This window comes from Coenobita brevimanus, chromosome 57, assembly GCF_032717465.1.
Source record: "Coenobita brevimanus isolate Jiangsu-jjx chromosome 57, ASM3271746v2, whole genome shotgun sequence".
Classification (NCBI taxonomy): domain Eukaryota; kingdom Metazoa; phylum Arthropoda; class Malacostraca; order Decapoda; family Coenobitidae; genus Coenobita; species Coenobita brevimanus.
The window spans coordinates 7510672-7536585 of NC_137010.1; the positions used below are offsets into that span (position 1 = coordinate 7510672).

The 25914-nt window shown below is 41.9% G+C and overlaps 1 protein-coding gene across 1 annotated transcript; it reads left to right on the forward strand.

The window, feature by feature from the left end:
• The first annotated feature begins 878 nt into the window (after positions 1 to 878).
• Clp (Cleavage and polyadenylation specificity factor subunit 4) lies at positions 879 to 20391 on the forward strand. The gene is made up of 6 exons (XM_080274183.1): positions 879 to 1059; positions 3829 to 4032; positions 8118 to 8307; positions 10590 to 10746; positions 16137 to 16247; positions 19969 to 20391. Exons 1-6 carry the CDS (start codon positions 957 to 959, stop codon positions 20038 to 20040), a joined length of 837 nt encoding a protein of 278 aa, XP_080130309.1. The 5' UTR covers positions 879 to 956; the 3' UTR covers positions 20041 to 20391.
• Positions 20392 to 25914: the final 5523 nt, after the last annotated feature.

Genomic DNA, 25914 nt, shown 5'->3' on the forward strand with positions numbered 1-25914 from the left:
CAGTACAGTATTATGGAACGAAACCACGTACGGTACCTAGCAAAGTAACGAGTTGCCAACAATTTCAACACACCTTTATCTGCATTACCAAGACTGTCATAAAATTCATATAACCCCACATTCCCCAAGCACTTGATATCCACAAGTGTAACCTAATAAAGCACAAAATTAGACCGATACGAGAGACATAGGCCACTTACCATCAAACGAGGGCACCACCACACAACTGTTTAGCTCTTGTAGCAGCTGCGCGGAATCCATAAAATACGAGCAAGACGTATCGTCACTGTCACCATATCGTCATTTACCTTTTATATGAAATGACGCTTAAACCAAATTAAGTAAAACTGAATATACCACATTGGTGTTCCGTCAGGAATATTATAAAACATAAAGTAAGCCCAAAAATACATATCAAAGTAGTAGGAAGAGTATGAGGCGAACCGTTTTCAGTAGCAACTTTACTAAACTCCTTCACTTCAAGGCTTTGTTTGGATCGTCGTAGGAACGCTGTTCTTTTAGCCTACGTCAAATTTAAGAGTTCTTTTGGTTCTCTCTTATGTAGATAAAATTAACATTAGTTTCACTTTTTTCACTAAAAATGTATATTTAAGATCATATGATGCAAACTTTACTTATTCAGCTTTTACCACCAACATAATAGAACGAGATATATTTTGAAAACATAGCGTATAAAAACGAAAATTGTAAATTGTGAGTTTATTTTTTTACTAATCTAAAAAGTGTTACATAATTTGTAAACCATATTAGCCAAGGGAATAATAAAACTTTTTACCACAATCCATCCTCTGACTGAAAACTTTTTTAAGTTCGTTATGCATCTACGGAACCATAACAAACGCCGAAGACGGGAGGGATTTGAGGTAGTTGTCAAAATTACTTCGAAACGGCTCAGAATTGAAGAAATACATTGATACTAATTACGCAGCTTGAAAATGGAGGTGATTGTGGCCAACGTGGACAAGATAACCTTCGACATAGAGACTCAGCTGGAGGAGCAAGTGGGAGCCCAGATGCTTCCTTTCCCTGGCATGGACAGTCAGTGCATTAGCTAGTATTTTTAATATATTTATATTTTTCCAGTACATGTAGAGGCAGGGGCAAATACTGGAGAGAAGCTTTGTCAGGTAAAATGTGGTTTAGTTCAAGCAGCAGAAATATCCAAGTGATTCACTTCCTCTTGTCCCTTGTTTTCTATATTTTTGTAATTTTTAAGGTGTGGGAAACATCAGTACATGTCAAGGCAGGGGGTATTACTGGAGAAACTGGTAATTCTCAAGGAGACAGAGGACCACCTTAACCCCTTCTTTACCAACCCCTCCCCCCAATGTAAACATTCAGTTTACCCCCCATACTGACCTGCTAGCTCCCCCTCCCATAGTTTGAGGGGTAGTGTATACTTTTTGCCATGTCGAAACTATTCACTCTTAGTGATTTGTTTGTATACTGATGATCACATACACCCAGCATGATGTTGGTAATAAAAAAAAAAAAAGATTATAAAATAAATCATTACGGTATATAAGTTTACATATCTTATGCTGAAGTACTGTTACCCAGGTAACTACTGTACAAACTGGATTGAAAAAAATGTCCTTCACAGATGGATGGCTTATTTATTTACCTCGTAAGCTGTGCATGAAGTGTGTGGACACATGTGATGGTGATGGCGACCTTGACCCACTTGTTGCTAAGAGTGCAGCGTCACTAAGCTCGCTACTAATTTCCTCCTCCTTCTCACTCACATCAACCTCGCTATCATTTTCAGGATCACATTCATCTACTGACACATCAAACACTGCTGCATCATCCTCTGATACATCTAAATAAGTATCCTCATGAGGAATAAACTTGTCACTATCGGAATCTGCCAGAGACGCCATGAGAGAAAAATATCCTGTACACCCTCTCTCGTGGTCAAGTGCTTGGTAACTGACTCTCTCAGGCAGGCCAAGGGGTGTAAATTTTGCCGTATGTCAGCAGAAAATATAGTACGATATCTATAGTAGAAATTATAAATAAAATAATGATTGGTCTAAAAGAGGTTACATCACAGATGAGTGAGTAAGCCATTGGTGCCACCGTAACTCAGTCATGACGTATCTTATGATGTCAGAATTCGTCAGAACTTCGTCACAGTCTTTGTTGTCAAAACACAGAGCTGTTGCTAACACGAGGTCCTCAGAAACAGCCTTACCGGGCTACCCTAAGGCCCATAAGCTGCAATTCATTAGAGGGTGTACCAGCATACCACGGTAGCGGTTCCGGTGTCTCACGGGTGTTTACAGTTGATGTATGGGGGTACATCAAAACACATTTTCGGTAAAGTAGGGGTTAAAATGGATTTCTGAAGCCCTTTATGGGATTCTTTAAGTATTTTTTGATGGCATTTTCAAGTTTCAGTGTTTCCACACCTTTTTAAAAGTGTTGAAGGACAATATTAAATGTCTGCCATTAATCAGACCCAGCTGTCTGGGTTGAATAGAAACATCCTGCACAATAAATAGGGAAGGAAAATTCAAGTGAAAGCTGTTGCAAATGCATTAGTTGGGAAATTGAAGAATTAATTTTAATATCTCAATTTTGGCTTACTTTGCTCATTTCGGCCATGTTTCATTTTCAAAGTAATTTTTCTCTTTGAAGGTTGGGTTGAAACAGGGATGTGTCATGTCTCCATGGTTGTTCAGTCTGTACATGGATGGGGAAGTAAAAGAGGTACAAGGTAAGGTAGTGGATGTTGGAGTAGCCCTGGTGAGAGAGGGTAGTGTTTGGAAACTCCCTGTACTATCGTTTGCAGATGATACTGTGTTGTTGAGTGAAGACGAAGGAGAGCTGCAAGGCTTGGTGGATGAGTTTGGGAGAGTTAGTAAGAAATGGAATCTAAAGATGAATGTAGGGAAGAGTAAAGTGATGGTCTTTGAGAGAGGTGAAGTCAGTGAATGTACAGCAAGGTTGGACGGTGAGGAATTGGAAAATGTGAGTATGTTTAAGTACTTGGGTAGTGTGATGAGTAAGGATGGAGGTTTGGAGGGTGAAGTGCTTGAAAGGGTACAGCAGGGAAGAAAGGTTGCTGGTTCCTTGAAAGCAGTGATAAGAAACAGGGAAGTGAAGAAGGTACTAAATTTTTTTTTTTTTTTTTTTTTTAATGCGAGGTAGAAGGAACCAAAGGCCATGAGCCCGCAGTAACAGTTCCCTCCAAGAGAAAAACAAAATACAGTAGAGAGCCAAATTCAAGATCCGATCATTTTGAGATGCTTGGACACACAGTATTGTGATACCAACTCTAACGTATGGAAGTGAAACTTGGTCGTTGCTGGAAGGACACAAGTCAAGAGTGAGGGCAGTGGAAATGAGTTATTTAAGAGGAGCCTGTGGAGTCACATGGGGAGACAGGCTGACAAATGAGGATATAAAGGAGCGTTGTGGTGTGGGTGTGGATGTGATAGGAAGCGTTAGGAGGAATACACTGAGGTGGTTTGGCCATGTGGAGAGGATGGAGGGTGAAAAACTGACGAAGAGAGTGTATGTGAGTGAGGTGGAGGGGGGAAGAGGGAGGGGGAGGCCAAGGATGAGATGGAGAGATGGGGTGGAGAGGTATATGAGAGAGGGGGATGTGAGTTGGGGGCGGGGCAGTGAAATGGCGGGGGACAGGGTGACTTGGAGGCGATTTGTTTGTGGCCACCCTGAACGGGATTGAGGCGTCTGGCAATAGATAGATAGATAGTGATACTTTACTTTATTGTACTGTGATATACTAATGCAACAAGTATAGTGCTTCTCTTTTTGAAAATGTTACTTTATTTCCAGAGTCCATAGCAGCAGTGTGTACTTTCTATATGCGTGGCAGCTGCAACAAGAGTGTCAACTGTCCGTTCCGTCATGTGCGTGGGGACAGAACAGTAGTGTGTAAACATTGGCTGCGAGGACTGTGCAAGAAGGGGGACCAGTGCGAGTTTCTCCATGAATATGATATGTCCAAGATGCCTGAATGTTATTTCTACTCCAGGTTTAGTGAGTACCAGTATATAATTATATTTCAACATATTTTGCTTGTTTGTTGTGTTGTATTTATAGTAATACTTTATTAGTTACCAGTTTATTCATCTTAGGTTTATGTCACTACCAGAACCTACTGAGTGATAATGTGAGGTCATAAAATTGTGAGAGTGTCTGTAGATGTGCCATGTGTACTTAATGTAAGTTTAAGCAGTATAAAATAATGTACATTACTAATCTTGAAAGAACCCATATATAGTTTTAATGGTCTTTGGGATTAGAAGGGCATGCACTTGAATATTTGTTAATTGTCAGATGTACCATATGTCCAGTAGGTGCTCATAATGTTGTTAATGTGAGAATTGGAAGTTTTTCCATTGTAAAGAAAGTAGATCAGATATCAGATACATTGGTGATGGAATTCATGTTTTTAAAATTTACAGTAGGTTACTACTTCTCATCTTAAATGTCAGGACCAACTGCCTAGCCCCGGGCTCCTATGCTTCTCATGGGGCAATGTAGGATTGGGTGATGGATGGATGGATGGATATTTGAAGTTGTGTTCATGATATAAAATGCTTTAGATATTTTATAAGGAACATTCACACTACTTTAATATGCATAGTATGTCAATCCCCCCCGCCCACACTTTTTTTTTTTTTTTTTTTTTTTTTTTTTTTTTTATAGATACAGCTGTAATTATTTTCTGCTCTGAGGAAATCTGTCATAATAAAGCCATTGAAATAATTTTCATCATGGCCATCAGTAAAATAATATTTTTGAATTTTATGCTGATACCAGCAGACAGTATTAATCATCTCAGGGAGACCTCTCAGAGACAGAGAATGTGGAAGGTTCATATGGCATTGGAGGAAGTGTCATTACTGAGTAGGGAAGGAAGTGTGCAGAGGCCCTGTGTTGGGACATAACTCACACAATGCAGCACTGTACTATTGATTTCTGAACATTTGCAGCAGGATTTTCTGGTGTACATCTTCAACAGTAACTCTTAGAAATTACTTTATGCATGGGATGGATAGGATCCAAAAGTAGGAAAAGATCATAAAAGTATGCTCTATCAGTAATTGCCAGTTTCTAATTGAAATGAATCATGTATTGATTCATCCATCTAACTGTCAGTATTGTACAGTAGAGTATAATGATTTTTGTTCTTGTCACCTAGTGCTAATCAGGACATTAACCCATTGGACAAAAGGCTGAAGCTTTCCTTCTACAGGAGTGCACCATTCGCTTTTCAGGAATGGACAGGTTACTTAATTATATCAGCGCCACTGTGTGAAAGCTTCCCTTTTCAGCACCCATTGACCCATAAGGTACTGCGTAATGCAGTACTGTACGTGCAGTGGGCCGTGTTCATTCAACATCTGTAAACAGCTACTTAACACTAATTATATAGTACCAGTTTATAGGATATAACATGCTTGTTAGTAACAGAAATATTAATCAGCATTTTCTGTGATGCTTTCCTCTGTTTATCCTTACAATATCCCTTGCAATTGTGCTGTTCCTTTGTGCTCCTGCATTCCACATGCTGTTTTTGTCTCACTCCCTCACTAGTGCACTGTTCCACTCAATCTTCCATTTCCTTCTTTATCCCACAGATGTTTAGTACCATTTTTTTCCACACCACATGTTGTCTTTTCTCTCTCTTACTATCTATCTATCTATCTATTGCCAGACGCCTCAATCCCGTTTGGGGTGGCCACAAACAAATCGCCTCCAAGTCGCCCTGTCCCCCGTCATTTCACTGCCCTGCTCCCAACTCACACCCCCCTCTCTCATATACCTCTCCACCCCATCCCTCCATCTCATCCTCAGCCTCCCCCTCCCTCTTCCCCCCTCCACCTCACTCACATACACTCTCCTCATCAGTCTTTCACCCTCCATCCTCTCCACATGGCCAAACCACCTCAGTGTGTTCCTCATAACGCTTCCTATCACTCTTACACTAGCTCTTTTTCTTGCACTGATACTTCATCCCATTTACTTACGTTCTTATTTTTCCAGTCATACCTTCAGCCTCGCTTTAATTACTTTATTTTTTTTGGGGGGGGAACCCCAAGCAATTATAGTACTGTACAAGCCTCTCATGGCCCTGTCAGGCCACTCAGCACGTGCCCAAATGAGAGTCATTTCTGAACCTCACTTCGCTTTGCTCGAAACCAACTATTTAAGCATCAACACAGGAGCATGTGCTTCTACGGCAAATATGAAACTCACAGAATGCCCCACCTCAATTTCTGTGTAATCTTACTCCTGTGTGACAATTATTAGGGGGCAAAGCACTCCTTTAGAAAATTTCAAACAAAATGGAATTGAAATGGGCCACCTGTGACCCAGTTTCAACTATTCTGCCACATTTCATTGAAACCAGTTTTTCAGCTTCAGCTGTGATACAAACACACACATGCACGCTCGCATGCATGCACTCTCACACACACACACACACACACACACACACACACACACACACACACACACACACACACACACACACACACACACACACACACACACACACACACACACTCATGCATGCATTCATGCATGTATGCATGCACACAAAGCATAATATAATAAATAGAAGATTGAATAGGAGAGAGTACGGAGTATATGAGTGAGATGGAGGGAGACAGGGGGAGGGGAAGGCTAAGCATGGGGTGGAGAGGTATATGAATGAGGATGTTAAGAGTTGAAGGAAAGGCAGCCTGATGGTGGAGGACAGGATGAAACACTGATTTGTTTATGACCATGTCCTCAAAGAATAAAGCTTGTGACTAAATGGTGAATAGATGATTTTAGCAGATAATTTGTTTCAAGATGTGTCTGAGAAGTAAATGAATGTATCAGTGACCTATTTAATTGTTACCACTTGCCTTTTTCCTACTTGTTTGTGTTGTCCTTGAAGAATATTTGGTGTAAGCCATTCCTTCATCAATACAAGCCTCATCTATAGCACCAGTCTTCAAAGAGTGAACTCCTTTCTTCCTGTCCCACCACTCACCATTATCCAAGCCAATACTGCCTAATCCTAGCTGCTTACTCTATCCATTTTGTACTTTCATCTCAGAAAAGAAATAAAAGAGTCATATCCACCCTATTTGGGAAGCTAAGATGGTGATTTCTGGATCTTACCACTTTTGGTGAAACTATATGAGAAGCTGAGATTGTGTGTTACTACAGTTAAAGCAGTGATTAATATAGTAATGATTTATGGAGTGGTTGGTGGGGGTGCCCACCATCCATTCATTTGATGTATTGGTGCCTTCTGGTGACTCTACACTGAGTGACAACCATATGGCTTCCTGTTAACAAGAAACCGGAACTCATTTACTATATTGGATGGTAACCATATTGTCTCTTGATGTCTGGTGGTATGGTGGGTTTTGGCAGTCCAAGCAGATCAAACTTGTACAGGTTTATATAGGAGGAATGGTTGAAGTTTATTGCTCACCTTTTGCCATTCAGAGGCAAGTGATACTGATGAACCTCACCTCAAATGTCAGGATTCAGTAGCTTAGTCCAGGTCTGCTACACTCCTGATAGGGCAAAAGAGGATTGGATAATAACTGATTTGTCAGTCCTACCCGTTGTTTGAACTGTAAAATGTTGGATATGATGGTGATGATGATGATTTCTTGGGCCTACTCCTCCCATATCATTGACAAGCAGGAATAGACAACAAAATGATGGTGATGTTGATATTTTGATTCTGCCTAGCCTTTACACTAACATAGATTGGATTAGATGAGAGTAGTTTCTAGATATTACGTGCCATGTTTACCCATGAAGGTAAGACAAGAATGATGTGGATGATTTCTTTATTCTTGCTTGCCATCTATATTGGCACTTGAGAAGGTAGTGTAGGATATTTACAATATTTACTTCAAGATCCTGCCCACTCTTATATTGGAAAATCATTTATGATGATGGTTTTTAGATCTTGTTTGCTGTTTGCACTTAAAAGATTAATGTTTGATGATGATGATGGTGATAATGATGATGATGATGATGAAGAATAGGAAGAAGAGGAAGATGATTATGACGACCATTAAGCACAATCCTTTCCTCCCCTCCAGATGCCTGCCACAACAAGGAGTGTCCATTCCTGCACATCAACCCTGACATGAAGATGAAGGACTGTCCATGGTACGACCGTGGGTTCTGTCGCCACGGGCCCCAGTGCCGCAACCGACACGTTCGACGTGTCCTCTGTATGAACTACTTCTCAGGATTCTGTCCAGATGGACCCAACTGTAAATTTATGCAGTGAGTGCCATAGTGTTGCATCAGTGTATTAGCCATTACCATTTTTATTATTATTATTTTATTATTACTGTATTATTGTTACTATTACAGGGTATAATATTTTGATTGTAAAAAGTGGGCCGTAGCTCCAGGCAGTCACGACGGTACTTCAAAGGAGGATGGGAAACCTGATGCTAGGGAGAGCTGCAGTGCCTGTTTCACTATCCCTCAGGACTGTCTCCTTACTGTTCCCCTCTGATGACCTTTTTCAGTTGCTAACACAGAGTAGGCCAGCCTACTTTCCTGAGTATTTTTCGCTAACTCTCCAGCATACACTACAGTGATTGCACTTCACACACCAAATCATTTCCTGCTATAACACAGGGCTTGATGTCAGCAAGGGCAGGCTCTGTTGGTGTGGCTTTGGGCTGGGATGGGACTAGAGCTGTCCCCATTCCCCTCACCTGGGCTTAGGGCAGTGTGGGCAGGGTTTGTGGTCCACCTTCACCTTTTGTTTATTCCAATCGTGGAATAGAGAGACTGCTGGAGATCGAGCAGAATGGAGAGTTGCCATTTATTGACCAAGGCAGATGAATGCAAGTGCTGTATGTTAAAGCCTTTGTAATCAAATTAACGGATTAACAGTTGTTGCTCTAATCATTATTATTATTATTATTATTAATATTATTATTATTATTATTATTATTATTATTATTATTATTATATTATTATTAGAACTCAGTATACCAGGGGTGAGTTATGTTGTTCACAGTATTACCCTTCCATCCATCATCCACTCCTATGTTGCCCCATGAGGAGTGTAGGAGTCCAGGGCTAGGAAAGTTGGTCCTGACAGTGAAGATGAGAGTGACCAGCCTCACTCATCCCTGAGTGGCATTATGTGAGCAATAAACCCCAACCATCCCTTGGATATAAACCTGCATCAGCTCAGTCCAATTGGAGTGCTTAAACCCACTAAACCACCAGGCACCATAATTTAGTTATATGGTGACCACCCAGCATAGTAAATGATTTCCTGGTGTACAGGAAACCATTTGGTTTGTCACTAATTGTAGGGTCATCCATAGGCAGAAGGAAGAGGAAAGAATGAAGGAAAGAAAGACAGAAGAGGGAGTGTAAAGTCACCTGTAGGCAGAAGGAAGAGGAAAGAATGAAGGAAAGAAAGACAGAAGAGGAAGGGAGGGAGGAAATGGCAGACACCCAAAGCAGCATTACATTGAGTGAGTGGATGGTGAGTGCCCTCACCTGCCACAAATTATTATTATTGTTATTATTTAGGAGGTATGTGGGGATGCTTACCATCCATTCCCTTGATGTAGTGCTGCTCTCGAGTGACTGCCCTTTCCTCTTTTGCTTCCTTCCTTCCTCTTCTGTCTTTATTTCCTTCATTCTTTCCTCCTCCTCCTGCCAATGGGTGACTATACACTGAGTGACTAGCCAAATGGTTTCCTGTAGACCAGGAAACCATTTACTATGCTGGGTGGTAACCATAACACCAAATTATGGCACCTGGTGGTTCTAGTGGGCAATTAAATTAAGGCGCTCCAATCAGATTGAACCTGTGCAGGTATCTATCCAAGGGGTGGTTGGGGTTTATTGCTCACGTAATGCCACTCAAGGATGAGTGAGGCTGGTCACTCTCAACTGTCAGGACCAACTTGCTTAGCCCTGGCTCCTACGCACCTCATGGGACGACACAGGAGCAGATGATGGATGGCTTATTGTTATTACTTGTATTATTATTATTATTATTATTATTATTAATATTATTATTATTATTATTAAAGTTCAAGATTTGTTTGTTTTTTATGTACTGAGATCACATGTACAAGATGGATCACCTTGTCATAAGGTGAGTTATTGAAATTGTTAATGGCAATATCCATTTTTTAGTTATTATTATTGTTGTTGTTGTTACTGTCATGATTAGTATCAGTCATAGTAGTACTATAATACGACTGCTGTGATTAGTACTGCTACTACTACTACTACTATTCTACAACTACTACAGTATTGTTATGAACACACACAAAAAAATCTGCAGCTGGTTTTAAAATGAGTTGAAGCCAGAGTTGTGAGGGCTTGAATGATATGTTTCTTATTGTGTGGCCCATTACACTAGGCATCCTGTTAATTAATTCACTTTCAGGCCATATCTTTCCTTGACTCATGGTCCTACCCCACTCCACATGTACGTGGGAAAAAAGGTTTGGATGATGAGGTACGTAGATAGACAAAAAGACAGCCCAGTAAGCTCATTTCTATCTGTTTCCGCTCCTTAGCCCACGGTTCGAGCTACCACAAGTAATGGATGACAAGACGCTGCCTCACAAGAAGCCTCAGCTGTTCCTGTGTCATTTTTGTGGTGAGGCTGGTCACAAGGCATCCAAGTGCTATGTGGCCAATCCAGAGCTGCGTGAACACAACGCAACTATCATGGTTTGTTTGTTTAAGCTTTGCTCCAGGGCTGTACAGTAGATGCTCAATTTAACGAACTGATTAAGCCAACCCCCATTCTGTTACCTCGAATTTTCCAGTAAATCAAGCTCTGTAACCAATGCTCCATATGAAGGATATTTTTCCAGTATTTTGAGCTATATTCCACTAAATCCTTGGAGATAACCCAAACCTAGCAAACTATGCCAACTGCCAGTGCTACACACAGCAGTCTGAACCCATACATAATTCCCCAAGAAATGCATTATTGTGTACGGAATTTCCTTAATGGAATTATGCTCGATTTAACAGAAATTTTCTGTTAAATAGGGCAAAAATACCTGGAAAAAATATTCTATTATCTCGGGTTTCCACTAAATCGGTGTTCGTTAAATTGAGCATCTACTGTATTTAGGGGAGGGTTGATAGGGCCATGGCCCTAGACCGTATGCCAGGATCCATATATTGTATTGTGTGTGTGTGTGTGTGTGTGTGTGTGTGTGTGTGTGTGTGTGTGTGTGTGTGTGTGTTTGTACGAGGTGCTACCAAAAAGTTCCAGTTTTTAGCATACACAATTTTAAATATCTGCGGGTGGATATAACATAAACAGTTTTAAATATCCACAGGTGGTTACTGTACCAGGCCAGATTCACTAAAGCATTTTATCTCGCTGAACTCTGCTGACACTGTTCACTGCAAATATAACATTATCCCAGGCACAGTTCATGGCTGTTTTAGTGATGGCATTGTCCAGTGAATCAAATATATCACTTCCTTTTGGCCACTTCATTTATTAATGCCATTAATTCATCAGGGGAATAGTTAGGACGGGCTGGTTGGGAGTATTTCTTTCTTCCATGTACCCTCAATAAGCTGGTCTAAACCGGGTTGCTACCCTCCCCCCCCTTCTCTCTCTCTCTCTCTCTCTCTCGTCCCCCTCGATGAGCTGGTCTGAACCAGTTTACTACCCTCCTTCCCCTCTCTCTCTCTGGTAAATAACACAAAACTATACGCACCCAAATTGCACTGAAGTCATATGAGAGTGACTGAAAGTGTTATTTTATATTATATGGTGAATTACTGTAATAAAATACAAGTGATTTAGTGATGTTTTTGCGATAATCAGAGAAGTCATGATGCTAAATGCATTTGCTAGCAAACATTTTTGCGGTTGCAAACTGTGCAGCAATGCTGTGAAATGACTCATGACATTATATCAATAAGCTTTATAAAAAGTAAGTGTTAATAAAAGTCATTCATGAAGTTTGATAACGTTTGTAATGATTTTCCTCACATCGCTACTGTTTCACTGGTCTTAACGCAAACATTGGAATATCGTAACAGAATCATAGGAGACTGGCAAGAAGTGTTATGTTTTTATTATTATTGCAATTACTGTGATAAGGTAATGTGGCTGTAACCCTATTTTGTATGGAAAAAATCTTGTGGTTTGGTGGAAATTTCCACCTCTCTGGGCTATTTCCTGGATCAGACAGTCAAAACATACCTTGTATTCTCTCAAATTGTTTTCTGAACATGCAGTTTGTTGCAAACGATAGTAGAAAGATTGACGTTTATCTGACAAAAATTTTAGCTCTCATGATTAACGAGAAGTGGGTTAAAACATGAGTTGAAAACACAATTTTTTCCTGTTTGTCCACAATGAGCACAGTCATTATGTTGTCATCACAACCGCTGCAGCCAAAAGGTTAAGGGGGGTCCAGGGGTGTTTTTAAGGGGGGCAGCAGATATCCGCGGATTTTTGACATACGCGGGTGTCTCTGTTACCTAACCCCTATGGATGGATGTTAACTCATTTCCACTGGATGTAATTTGTACAGGGGGAGCCAACCGTTTGCAGCTTTGCCTTTTGCTGCTAGGTGTCAGCAGCACCCTTTGTGCGTCAGTATGGCCCCAGCTGTGTCTGTGAGCTGACGTGTTGTTGAGCTGCACTTACTATTGTAACGTGGTGTGTAGGCCTAGGTGGTTTGGCGGTTTTGCTGTGGTGGACCTCACGGAACAAAGAACCTGCATTAAGTTCTGCTTCAAGATCAACAAGATGGCTGCAGAAACTCACTGGTTGCTTCAGCAAGCCTTTGATGACAATGTCATGTCCCAAAGCAGAACATTTTCCTGGTACAAGCGGTTCAAGGAAGGATGAACGTCCATTGAAGACGATGACCGTTCTGGATGATCGTCAATGGCAACAACACCAGAAAACATTGGAAATATTCGTCAGGCTATCCTTGCAGATTGTAGACGAACTATCCATGATGTTCGTGATATCGTTGGACTTGCACGGGAGTGTGCAACTCATTTTGTCAGATGTGTTGGGCATGAGATACATTGCTGCAAAATTTGTGCCAGGACTGCTGAGTGACAAGGTGAAGACACATCGCGTTGCAGTTTGCAGGGACCTCAAGAATCAGGTCAGAGATAATGCCACCTTCATCTCCAAGGTCATAACTGCTAATGAATCATGGGTTCACGGTTATGACCCGGAGACAAAGCAGCAGTCATCACAATGGAAGTCTCCCAATTCACCGAGGCCGAAAAAAGCGCGTCAAGTTCGCAGCAATGTCTAAGTTGATGTTGATCGTTTTCTTCAGTATCCAAGGGACTGTTCACAAGGAATTCATCCCACCTGGTCAGTCTGTCAGCAGAAAGAGTTACTGTGAAGTTTTGCAGCGTCTGAGGAAGAACATCTGCCGCAAACGTCCAGAACAGTGGAAGTACAAGGACTGGGTCCTGCATCATGACAATGTCCCCGCCCACACATCAGTTGTTGTCTGGCAGTTCCTGGCTTCCACTAACACGGTAGTCACTCCCCATCCACCCTATTCGCCTAACCTTGCCCCCTGCGACTTTTTCCTGTTTCCCAAGCTGAAATTACGACTGAAAGGGCGTCGATTTGACTCGATCAAGGAGATCCAGATAGAATTGCAGGAGGTGCTCAAGCCCATCACGCCTGAAGTCTTCCAGGGATGCACAGATTCATGGAAAAAATGCTGGTGTTCCCACACTATCCAATCCCCCAACCCCTCCCACTCCAACCCATCCTAATCCACCCCAACCCCTACCTCCATCACAACCTTCTCCTACCCCTTCCCCTCCACCCACACCACCACCTACCCCCCGTGCTGCAGCAGCCAACACACATTGCACACACAACACAAACATCCTTCAATTAAACATAGATGGCATAAACACCAAAAAACTAGAACTCACACAATTCACCAAACAACAAAACATACACATTGCCATCTTACAAGAAACAAAGCTACACAGAACACAAAGAACACCTATCTATCTATTGCCAGACGCCTCAATCCCGTTTGGGGTGGCCACAAACAAATCGCCTCCAAGTCGCCCTGTTCCCCGCCATTTCACTGCCCTGCTCCCAACTCACACCCCCTTCTCTCATATACCTCTCCACCCCATCCCTCAATCTCATCCTCAGCCTCCCCCTCCCTCATTCCCCCTCCACCTCACTCACATACACTCTCTTCATCAGTCTTTCACCCTCCATCCTCTCCACATGGCCAAACCACCTCAGTGTGTTCCTCATAACGCTTCCTATCACATCCACATCGACACCACAACGCTCCTTTATATCCTCATTCGTCAGCCTGTCTCTCCATGTGACTTCACAGGCTTCTCTTAAATAACTCATTTCCACTGCTCTCACTCTTGACTTGTGTCCTTCCAACAACGTATTTGTGGTAGGTGGGGGCGCTCACCATCCACTCACTCGATGTAGTGATGCTCTCGGGTGTCTGCCCTTTCTTCTCCTCCATCCTTTTTTCTTTCCATCCTCTTGGACATGTGGAGAGGATGGAGAATGAAAGACTGACTAAGAGGGTGTATGTAGGTGAGGTGGAGGGAGGGAGAGGGAGGGGTAGACCGAGGATGAGGTGGAGGGATGGAGTTGAGAGGTATATGAGGGAGGGGGGGGTGAGTTGGGGGGAGGGGAGTCAAATGGTGGATGACAGAGTGACTTGGAGGCGTTTTGTCTGCGGCCACCCTTTGCGGGATTAGGGCGTCGGGCTATAGATAGATAGATAGACTCTTCTGTCTTTCTTTCCTTCAGTCTTTCCTCGTCCTTCTGCCTACGGGTAACTTTACACTCCCTCTTCTGTCTTTCTCTCCTTCATTCTTTCCTCTTTCTTCCGCCTGTTGGTGACTCTACACTGAGTGACAAGCCAAATGGTTTCCTGTACACTAGGAAACCGTTTACTACATTGGGTGGTAACCATATAACCAAATTTTGGCGCCTGGTGGTTTAGTGGGTAATTATTGCGCTCCAGTCGGATTGAGCCAGTGCAGGTTTATATCCAAGGGGTGGTTGGGGTTTATTGCTCATGTAATGCCACTCAGGGGCAAGTGAGGCTGGTCACTCTCATCTTAAATTTCGGGACCAACTGCCTAGCCCCGGGCTCCTACACTCCTCATGGGGCAACACAGGATTGGATGATGGATGGATGGACATACATATATATATATATATATATATATATATATATATATATATATACAGTATATATATATATATATATATACTGGTATCAGTGGTATGTGACAAACTGAATGGTTTCCTGTGCACCAGGAAACCATTTACTATGCAGGATGGTAACCATTTAACCAAATTATGGCACCTACAGTAGTGGTTTAGTGGGTAATTAAGGTGCTCCAATCAGATTGAGCCAGTGCAGGTTTATATCCAAGGGGTGGTTGGGGTTTATTGCTCACGTAATGCCACTCAGGGATGAGTGATGCTAGTTGCTCTCATCTTAAATGCCTGGACCAACTTTCCTAGCCCCGGACTCCTACACTCCTCATGGGGCAACATTGAATTAGGTGATGATGGTGATGTAGCTGGACATGTGAATTTTAACCCTTTTTTTTTTTTTTTTTTTTTTTTTTTTTTTTTTTTTCCCCAAAGGAAATAATAAACAAACTTTGTGTTAACTTTCTATTGATGAGTTGTGAAGAGTAGTTGCAAGATTCAGCCACCCAGATCATGGAACACATTACCTACCTTCCTCTTATCTAATCAGCAGTGGCCCTTTGATATCTCTTATTTCATATCCAATCAGTTAATTAAAAGTCTAGGTGATTATTGATTTGGGTAGTGAAGTAAAGTATTAAATTAGACTAGATTGTGCTGTTGTTTTCTTTCTCCTCTTTTGGTTCCTGTCAACCCCACTTTAAGTAATGGAGAATAAGGTCAAAGTGTTGATGATAATGAAGTTGAATACTGTACCATAGATTTTGAAATATCATTTTTGCTTATCCAGCATTCAAACAGTGCAATCTTCAAGGCCTCATGAGTTATTTCATATCGATAATCCGAGGTACACTGTTTTGACTTTTAACCTTCTTCCTTCCCTTAGACCCTGGCATCTGGTGGTCCCAAGAACCAACCTGGGCGAGACACCAACTACAGCCACCTGGCAAATGCCATGGACACCGGCAACAAGATGGACAACATTACCTGCTTTAAGGTCTGTTGTACCAGGTTTAGTGTCACCACTTTCCTCTGGCATCTCATAATTCAGGGGTACTTTATTCCATCCTCTATATTTTTCAAGGTCAGTCTCAGACTTGTTATAACTAGGTCTTTGTGGTGTCACCTCATTCATTTGTTATGTATTCCACCCTCCTCATATTTCTCAAGGTCATTTGCAAGCTTGGTATAACCACTGTCTTCTAGCATCTGATCAGTTAAGTGTTGTGTATTCCACCCTTCTTATATTGCACAAGGTTAGTCATAACCTCATTAGGGTATGTTATAATCACTTCTTTCTGGTACCTCGTTGTTCAGATGTTCTCTCTAGTATCCCTCATGTATTCCTCAAGGTCAGTTGCCAGCCAGTGCTGGATTTTTTTTTATTTTTTTTTTATAGCTTTCATCCTTTTTCTTGGGAACTGTTAGCTGATAAATTTCCACCTCTAGATATGTACAGTATTTATATATATATATATATATATATATATATATATATATATATATATATATATATATATATATATATAAATCATAAGCAAAGTTTCAGTCTATGATGCTGAGGTTACTTTTACATAAATGTTTTATAATGATCAGAATGCAAAAATATAGTCTTTATTGTCTGTTTTCTTTAAATTGAGCTTTGGAACAAAACAAACAATTATCAGGTCAGTGATTTTTTTTTTTTTTTTTTTTTTTTTTAATGCGAGGAAGAAGGAACCAAAGGCCATGAGCCCGCAGTAACAGTTCCCTCCAAGAGAAAAACAAAATACAATAGAGAGCCAAATTCAAGATCCGATCATTTTGAGATGCCTGGACACACTGCGTTTGAAAGACTGGAGATCATAGGCAGGAGGAAATACAGACAGAGGGAGACAGTTCCAGAGCTGACCTGTTACATGAATGAAAGACTGGGAGTAACGGTTAACTCTTGCATTAGAGAGTTGGACAGAAAAGGGATGAGAGTTTGCTGCCAGACGGGTGCTACGCGCCCGTCGTAGAGGTGGAGGAATGCAAGCAGACAGTTCAGAGGAGCAGTGACCATTAAAGTAGCGATAGAAAAGAGATAAAGATGCAACAGTGCGGCGAAGAGACAGAGGTTGAAGGGAGTCAGTAAGAGGAGGAGAGTTAATGAGACGAAAAGCCTTTGACTCCACCCTATTGAGAAGAGCTGTATGTGGGGAGCCTCCCCACACATGACAGTTGTACTCCACACAGGGGCGGATAAAACCCCTGTATAGAGTCAACAATTGTGCAGGGGTAAAGAAAGAGCGGAGTCGGCTTAGCACACCCAATCTCTTGGAAGCAGATTTTACAAGAGATGTAATATGATCTTTCCAAGATAAGTCCCGAGTAAATGAAACCCCAAGCATGTTCAAGGATGATGCAGGATTAATCTGAATATTATTAAACATTAGTGGGTATACCTGTGGAAGATTTTGTCGGGTTGATAGGTGTAAGAACTGAGTCTTAGAAGCATTAAAGACAACCATATTATTTTTACCCCAGTCAGAGATATGAGCCAAGTCAGACATTAGGTGTGCCATAGCCTCATCCCTTGTTTCTTGAAGTAACTGTTGAGATGGGCGTTGCGGGAACCGAATGGAAAGGTGAAGGGTGGAGTCATCAGCGTATGAGTGGATAGGGTTAGATGTACAGCTTAGAAGATCATTGATGAATAAAAGGAAGAGAGTTGGTGATAGGACAGAGCCCTGAGGAACACCACTGTTGATAGATCTAGGAGAAGAACGATGGCCGCCTACGACAGCAGCTATAGAATGACCAGAAAGGAAGCTAGCGATGAAGGTACAGATAGAAGGATAGAAACCGTAGGAGGGCAGTTTGGAAATTAAAGATTTATGCCAGACTCGATCGAAAGCCTTTGAGATGTCAAGTGCAATGGCAAAGCTTTCGCCAAAGTCCCGAAAGGAGGATGACCAGGAGTCTGAAAGGTAGGTGAGAAGATCGCCAGTGGAGCGTCCCTGACGGAACCCATACTGACGATCGGAAAGAAGGTTGTGATAGGAAAGATGCCTTAAAATTTTTTTATTAAGAATTGACTCGAAAACTTTTGAAATACAGGACGTTAAAGCAATTGGACGATAGTTGGAGGGTTGGGAGTGGTCACCCTTCTTTGGGACTGGCTGAATGAGAGCAAACTTCCAGCCAGAAGGAAAGGTACAAGTTGACAGACAAAGGCGAAATAGTTTGCCTAGGCAGGGTGTAAGCACAGAAGCACAGTTTTTGAGAACAACAGGAGGGACCCCATCAGGCCCATATGCCTTGTTAGTACTGAGGCCAGTAATGGCAGAAAATACATCAACTGAAGAAATTTTAATGTCAGCCATGAGGAAGTCAGAGGGGGGAAGTGATGGAGGAACAGCACCGGAATCGTCTAAGGTGGAATTGGAGGAGAAAGTCTGTGCGAAGAGATCTGCTTTATCAGTAGAAGAAATAGCTACAGAACCATCAGAGTAGAAAAGAGGAGGGAAGGATGATGAGGTAAAGTTGTTAGAAAGATTTTTGGCAAGGTGCCAGAAGGAGCGGGAAGAATTCGAGTTACTGGTAATTCGCCATTGTTGTCTGTTTTGTTTATATTTAGCTTAACTACAGAACAAATAATTATGAGATCAGTAATGTATGGTTAATCAGTGAAACCCATTTCTATGGGGAAGATCATCCAAGAAAAATCTATACACCATGGCTGTGGGAGGCAGACAGTGATACATATGTAAACAAGGTAATTTGTGGTGTGTATGATGCAGATAGCATTTTTTCGGACAGTGAACTTAGGATTTTATTGTCGCCTCTGCCGGTTATTCAGTAGAAGGAAACCTCTTAGCTTGTACAAGGTTAGTAGAGCTATCCTTGAGAACAGAGGAAAGGGATGCAAGAGTGAGAGCAGTGGAAATGAGTTATTTGAGAGGAGCATGTGGAGTTAAATGGAGAGATAGACTGACAAATGAGGAGGTGAAGGAGCATCGTGGTGTGGATGTGGATGTGATAGAAAAACATTAGGAGAAATATACTGAGGTAGTTTGCCCATGTGGAAAGTATGGAGAGTGAGAGACTGACGAGGAAGGTGTATGTGAGCGAGGTGGAGGGGGGGAGAGGGAGGAGGAGACTGAGGATGAGATGGAGAAGTATATGAGAGAGGGGAATGTGAGCTGAGGGGAGGGGGATGGCATCGAAATGACAGGAGACAGGGTGACATGGAGGTGATTTGTTTGTGGCCTTCCCTTACAGAATTAAGGTGTCTGACTATAGATTACCACTCATATTTTCTTAGTGAATCATTGCCAGGGCAGGTAGTTGGATACCCAACTTCCTGGAATGACACAGAGATATGATAATGCTCCCACCCACCACATGTGATGGACAGCAACCTTGTTCCTACAGCTCAAGAGGGGAGAGAGGGAACTGCTTCTTCATTTTTTTTTTTTCTTTAGTTCATTCCTCAGATAATATAAAAATAAACAAGCTTAGACATGGATTTCTCAGCATCATGTGAAATTAAGAATTGAGATTTGGATGGTAGGTCAGTGAATGATTTTGTTACTTTCTTGAAATAAAATTGTATTAGCATATGTTGATATACTGTAGTTGTTAGAAATGTATGCACTTTAAAAATTTCTTTATTAGGATTAGATGATTGTGATGATGTTGATGCTTGATGATGATGATGATGATGCATTACTAAGACTTTAATTTGTTTTCAGTGTGGGCAACAGGGTCACTTTGCCAACCGATGCACCAAGGGACAGTTTGCTTTTCTCAGCTCTGGCAACTGAACCACACAGCAACTTGGGTTGTTGTCTCATTGTTACACTTGTGCCGCCTTGCAGTGTTATGGTGGTGTAGCAGGGCCTCTTTCATTGATGCCACCCATGCTGACTTGTTGCAGTGCTCACTTTGGATTGACTTTCCTATGACTAATGAGTGACTAAAAGTGACAGATAATGCAAAATCTACTGTGGTGCGACTTGCTTAAGGCAAGGTGCTATTGACGTAAAGCAGTGGACCCTGTCACAAAGGCAGCCTTTTCTGGCCCATCACAGCATTGACCTGAGTATGACCCATGATATAATTTGAGTTATTGAAGACTTCAGAGTAGGCCTATGGCCCATATATAATTTATGAGTTTATTGCTCGCGTAATGCCACTCAGAGATGAGTGAGGTTGGTCACTCGCATCTGAAATGTCAGGACCAACTTGCCTAGCCCCGGGCTCCTACGCTCCTCATGGGGCAACGTAGGATTGGATAATGAATGAATGAATGTTATTGAAGACCTTGGAATTGGATTATAATTGCCTTGCAAGTGTTCAGTAAGTCATTATTAGTAAGCTGATAATGAGCAAAATGAAATTCTCAATATTGACCAGCAGAAAGAAAGGGCAGAGTGAGAAGTCACTGGGTCATGTGGTCTTCTTTCAGTGTGTGCACATCACAACAGTCTCACCATGTACTAGAAACACCACCTTGTGATCATACTGCATTGTACAGTACAAGCTAACCAAACTTTTTTAAATGATTTTGAGTAGCTGCACATCTTATTCTTCTGTACAGTCCATGATTTGTAAGACAATATAAGTTTGTTGATATTTGCAGTGGATGGGCCACACAAACTTATCCCAGAGAGGCTAAGGGAATGAGAACAGTAAGGATGAATGATGAGAACTGCTATTGAACACATCCCCATGACTGAGCACAGTATAAGTGCTATGGTCAGTGAGAATGTTCAGTGTTTGATAGGATACGGTACAGGCTGTATTGAGTAAGCAGAGGGAAGAAGAGGGACAAGATGAGACTAAATACAATAGGAAAACAAGAAGATAAGGAAGAGATGAAAAGTGGTAGTATGCAGGAAGGGAGAAAAGGAAAATTACTAATAAGGAAGAAGAGGAAAAAAATTATTGACTGGTGCTGGAACAGTAGAAAAATATTACTGACATGTGAACAGAGAGAAAACTATCTTTCTAGTGAGGAAGAAAAAAATAAGATAATTTATTGATGAGAAAGAAAGCTAAGATTGACAAGTAAATCAGAAAAAGATATGATTATCTACTACTGAAGATAGGTAAGCATATATGTTAAAATAATGTCTATTGTACTGTACCTGGCTCCAATAAGAGTAGAAAATCAGACATGAATTTTGAAAACTTGATAGAAATGTATGTGAGTTTGACCAGACACCTTAGACTAGATAAATTACATAATTTGTCATATATTGTTTCATAGATGAGAGGTTACTGTAGGGTAGTATGAGTGTATTTTCATAAATTAAAGTGTGTATGGCATGAAAGTGAATGAATTTTATTGTAAATAAGATGGATGTTTATGTGTGATGCAATAATGATGATGGGAAGGACTCATTATTTCTTTACCCTTATTATATCTATCTACTGTCAGATGCCTCAATTCTGTAAGGGGGTGACCACAAACAAATCACCTCCATGTCACAGTGTCCAATGCCACTTCACTATCTTGCTTCCAGTTCACATCCCCCTCGCTCATATACCTCTCCACTCCATCCCTCCATCTCATCCTTGGCATCTCCCTTCCTTTCCCCCCCTCCACCTCACATACACTTTCCTCGTTAGTCTCTTGCTCTCCATCCTCTCCACATGACCAAACCACCTCAGTGTATTTCTCCTAATGCTTTTTATCACATCCACATCACAGCACTCCTGCACTTCCTCGTTGTCATTCTGTCTCTCCATGTAACTCCACATGCTCCTTTCAGATAACTCATTTCCACTGCTCTCATTCTTGACTTGTGTCCGTCAAACAAGGTCAAGCTTCACTTCCATACGTTAGAGTTGGTATCACACGACTGTCATGCAGTGACTTCTTTACTTCCATATCCGCCTCCCAGTTCCTTATCATTGCTTTCAAAGAATCAGCAACCTTTCTTCCCTGTTGTTCCCTTTCAAGCACTTCACCTCTTCCATCCTTACTCATCACACTACCCAAGTACTTAACTGCACTCACATTTTCCATTTACACGTCACCCAGCCTCATTATACATTTAGTGACTTCACTTCTTTCAAAGGCCATAACTTTACTCTTCGTTACATTCACCTTTAGGTTCCGTTTCTTACACACACTCCCAGACTCATTCACCATGCCTTGCAGTTCCCCTTTGTCTTCACTTGACAGTACAGTATTATCTGCAAACATCAGTACAGGGAGTTTCCAAACACTTCCCTCTCCTATTAGGATCACTCCAACATCCACTGCCCTACCTTGTAACTCTTGTGTAACCCATCCATATGCAGATTGAACAACCATGGGAACATGACACGTCCCTGTATCAGTCCAAAATTCAGATAGAAAAATTCACTCAGTTCACTATCCACATGCACTGCAGCCTTAGCACCCTCATACATACTCTTCACAGCATTCAGCAACTTCCCATTTACTCCATATATATCCTTAATTCTTTCCACATTCCTTGTCCTTCTTTTTTGAAGGCTCCAACGTGCTTGCATGCCTCGGCCTTGGTCACCTAATTGTGGCTCTCCATACCGCTCAATCTCTGGCAGCCTCCCTCTTCAGTCCCTTAACCCTTAGGTCAAACTTCATGACCTCATCCCTTGTCTTTTTCGGTTTACCCCTTGCAACCCCACCCCCATTATGAACGCTTCTCACTTTCTCATCCAATTATCATCCCCTATCATCCCCATATGCTCAAACCATCTCAATCTACCTCTCCTCATCACAACAATACACTCCAGTCCCATCCTACCTCTCAATTCTTCCATCATAAACCTAGCCCCCCCCCCCATGCCTTGCACTCAGGGATGCACTGCACATCCACCTAATCATTGAAATTTCTGTACATTTGAGCCTGCAAATATCCACTTCCATTATTGCCCAGGTCTCACTCTCATACAGCATTACACTCCTAGCATATGCCGCATACAAAGATCTCTTAGCATACAGGGAGATCCCTTTCAGTGTCAGGAGAGGCAATAGCTCCCTGAACTTCTTCCAACTACTTTTCACCCTAGCCACAGAGCTAGCTTCTGCCCCACCTCCAGCACATAACGTGTTTCCCAAATAACAAAACTCTTCCACACTTTCAATAGACTCACCAGCAAGTTCAATTCTTTCACACCTGACAATCTTCACCTGCTCTCCCCAACATACTGAACACATAAAATCAGCATTATCTCACAGTTTACCTTTAATACCACTACATCTCTTACGCACCCCCTTATCACGAACGCTGCACAAGATGGAATTACTTCCCACATCCTTGTAGCAAATTGCACATGGCCACTCTCCCTCTTCTTTAACAGAACTGACACCAACCCTAATATCACTTTTGTTTTATCTGCATATACTCTTAAGCCCTTGCACCCCACACCATCTCTCCATTTCCTAAATCTTTCCTCTGCCTCCCTTTCCTTCTCTGCAATCAACACAAATCATCAGCATACAACATCTCCCATGGGAGTCCATTTCTGAAGTCATGTGAGAGGGCTTCAAGTACCATGGCAAACAACAAGGGACTCAAAACTGACCACTGATGCACACCAACATTCACGGAGAACTCATCACTCAAATCTCCATTCACTCTTATCTGGGTGCAAACACCCACATACATGGCCATAACCTCTTTAACCAGCCACTCCTCCATCCCAAGCTTTCTCATTGCCCACTTCACCACCTCTCAAGGGACTGCCAAAGGCCTTCTCCAAATCCATGAAGGCCACATACAATTTCTTCCCCTTCTCTAGAAACTTTTCCACTAAAGACCTTTGAATGAATATCTGATCTACACAACCTCTTCCCTTCCTAAACCTCCCTGTTCTTCACCAACTAATTCCTCTGTTATTTCCCTAACTCGGTCAGTAAGTATCCTACTATATACTTTTCCTATTACACTAAGAAGACAAATGCCCCTGTGATTGCCACACGCATCTTTTTTTCCCTTTGTACATGGGAACAATTATACCCAACTCCCACTCCTCTGTGACTCTACCTTCCTCCCAGGCCAATCTGCACATCGTCCATATCCGTTCTACCACTACCAGGTATCTCTTCCCCATGCTTCAGCATTTCACTGCACACTCCATCAATTCCTGGGGCTTTCCCCATTTTGACTTTCTTCATTGCTTCCATTACCTCCATCCTACTGATTCCTTCCTGTCTTCTCACCTCCCTCCTCCTCGCAGCCATTCCCTAGCCACTTATACTCGCATTACTTTCAATTTCTATCTTCAGCAATTCTTTCAAGTGTTCTTTCCTCTGCTCACATTTTCTCCCTTCTCCACTAGCAGTATACCTTTTTTATCTTTTGCTCCCTGACTGAATTCTTTATCACCCTGTCTAACTTTCTTTACCTCTTTCCAGAACATTTCTTACATTCCCTCCACTTTACATTCAAATTCCTTCCAAATTCCTCATCCATTCTCTTCTTACTCTTTCTTACTTATCTTTTCACCTCTCTCTTCCTCTCTACATATAACCCTCTCTTCTTTCAACTTCCTCAATGTCCCTGTTTCTCATCCACTCACTATATGCTTTCTTCTTTTGTGCCACAGCCTGTCTCATGTCTTCATTCCACCATGCTGTTCCTTGCACTCCCTTTCATCTTCTCCTTACACACCGCCTCACATGATGCACAAATTTCTTCTGTGAATATCTTGGACACATCTTCTACTTCCCCCATCTGCTCCAAATCATATTTACCTAATCTCTTCTCCATTCTCTCATATATTCTGCCTTTTTTCCATCCTCATTCAACCTTTTTACCCTCCTTGTGTGGGCTACTTCCTCCTGTCCTTCCCTTTTCCTCTTCCTCCATTTCATTTGAACCTTGACTTTCACCACTACCTAGTGGTGGTCAGAAAGTCCACTTCCCGAGCCTCTGTATGCTCTTGCATCTGTTACACACCTTCTCATTCTATCATCCACACACACCTAATCAGTCATTGACTTCCGTTCATTCAGTTCACCACCCTCCTTTCTCATCACTCGCCATGTACACCTGTGGATCATTTTGTGTCTAAAGAGAGTATTGGCTATCACCAACCCCCTCCCTGCACAAATGTCCACTAGAGCACTGCCATTCTCATCCACTTCTGCAGGCACACTCCACCCACCAACTACTCTATCCACCTTCACATTCCCTACTTTTCCATTCATATATCCAATCAAAAACACTCTCACATTCCTTTCAAACTTTTCCATGCACACTTCCACATTTTTCCAGAACTCTTCTTTCAGTCAACTTGCACAATCTTGCATTGGTGCATACACACACACAATTGCCCACATTCGTGGTCCAACACTCAATCTCACCCACACAAGTCTTGAGCCAATGGATCCATACTCTCTTATATTCTCCTTCCATCTCTTGCACACAACAATACATACCCCTTCTTTTGCCTTTTCATTCTGACCTACTCATGCGCATATACCCCATCCACACTCCCATTCTCTCACAGTCACACCTCTCCATTTTGTCTCAGATATTGCACATACATCCACTTGTCCATCCTCAAGCAACCGGACAATCTCTCTCTTTTTCACCTCATCATTTGCACCCCTTACATTCCATGTCACAATCCGTACCATGTCCTTTGTTCGGTCCTTAGTCACCACCTGTTGGTGAGTCCTGGTCCGAGGCTTCTTGTTAGTATTTTTAGTTAGT

Bases quoted from the DNA above. Each gene is read 5' to 3' on its own strand.
- Clp (XM_080274183.1), top strand. From the start codon at position 957: ATGGAGGTGATTGTGGCCAACGTGGACAAGATAACCTTCGACATAGAG. The intron at 4,033-8,117 runs GTGAGTACCAGT...CCTCCCCTCCAG, and splicing joins TTATTTCTACTCCAGGTTTA to ATGCCTGCCACAACAAGGAG. The intron at 8,308-10,589 runs GTGAGTGCCATA...TCCGCTCCTTAG, and splicing joins CCCAACTGTAAATTTATGCA to CCCACGGTTCGAGCTACCAC.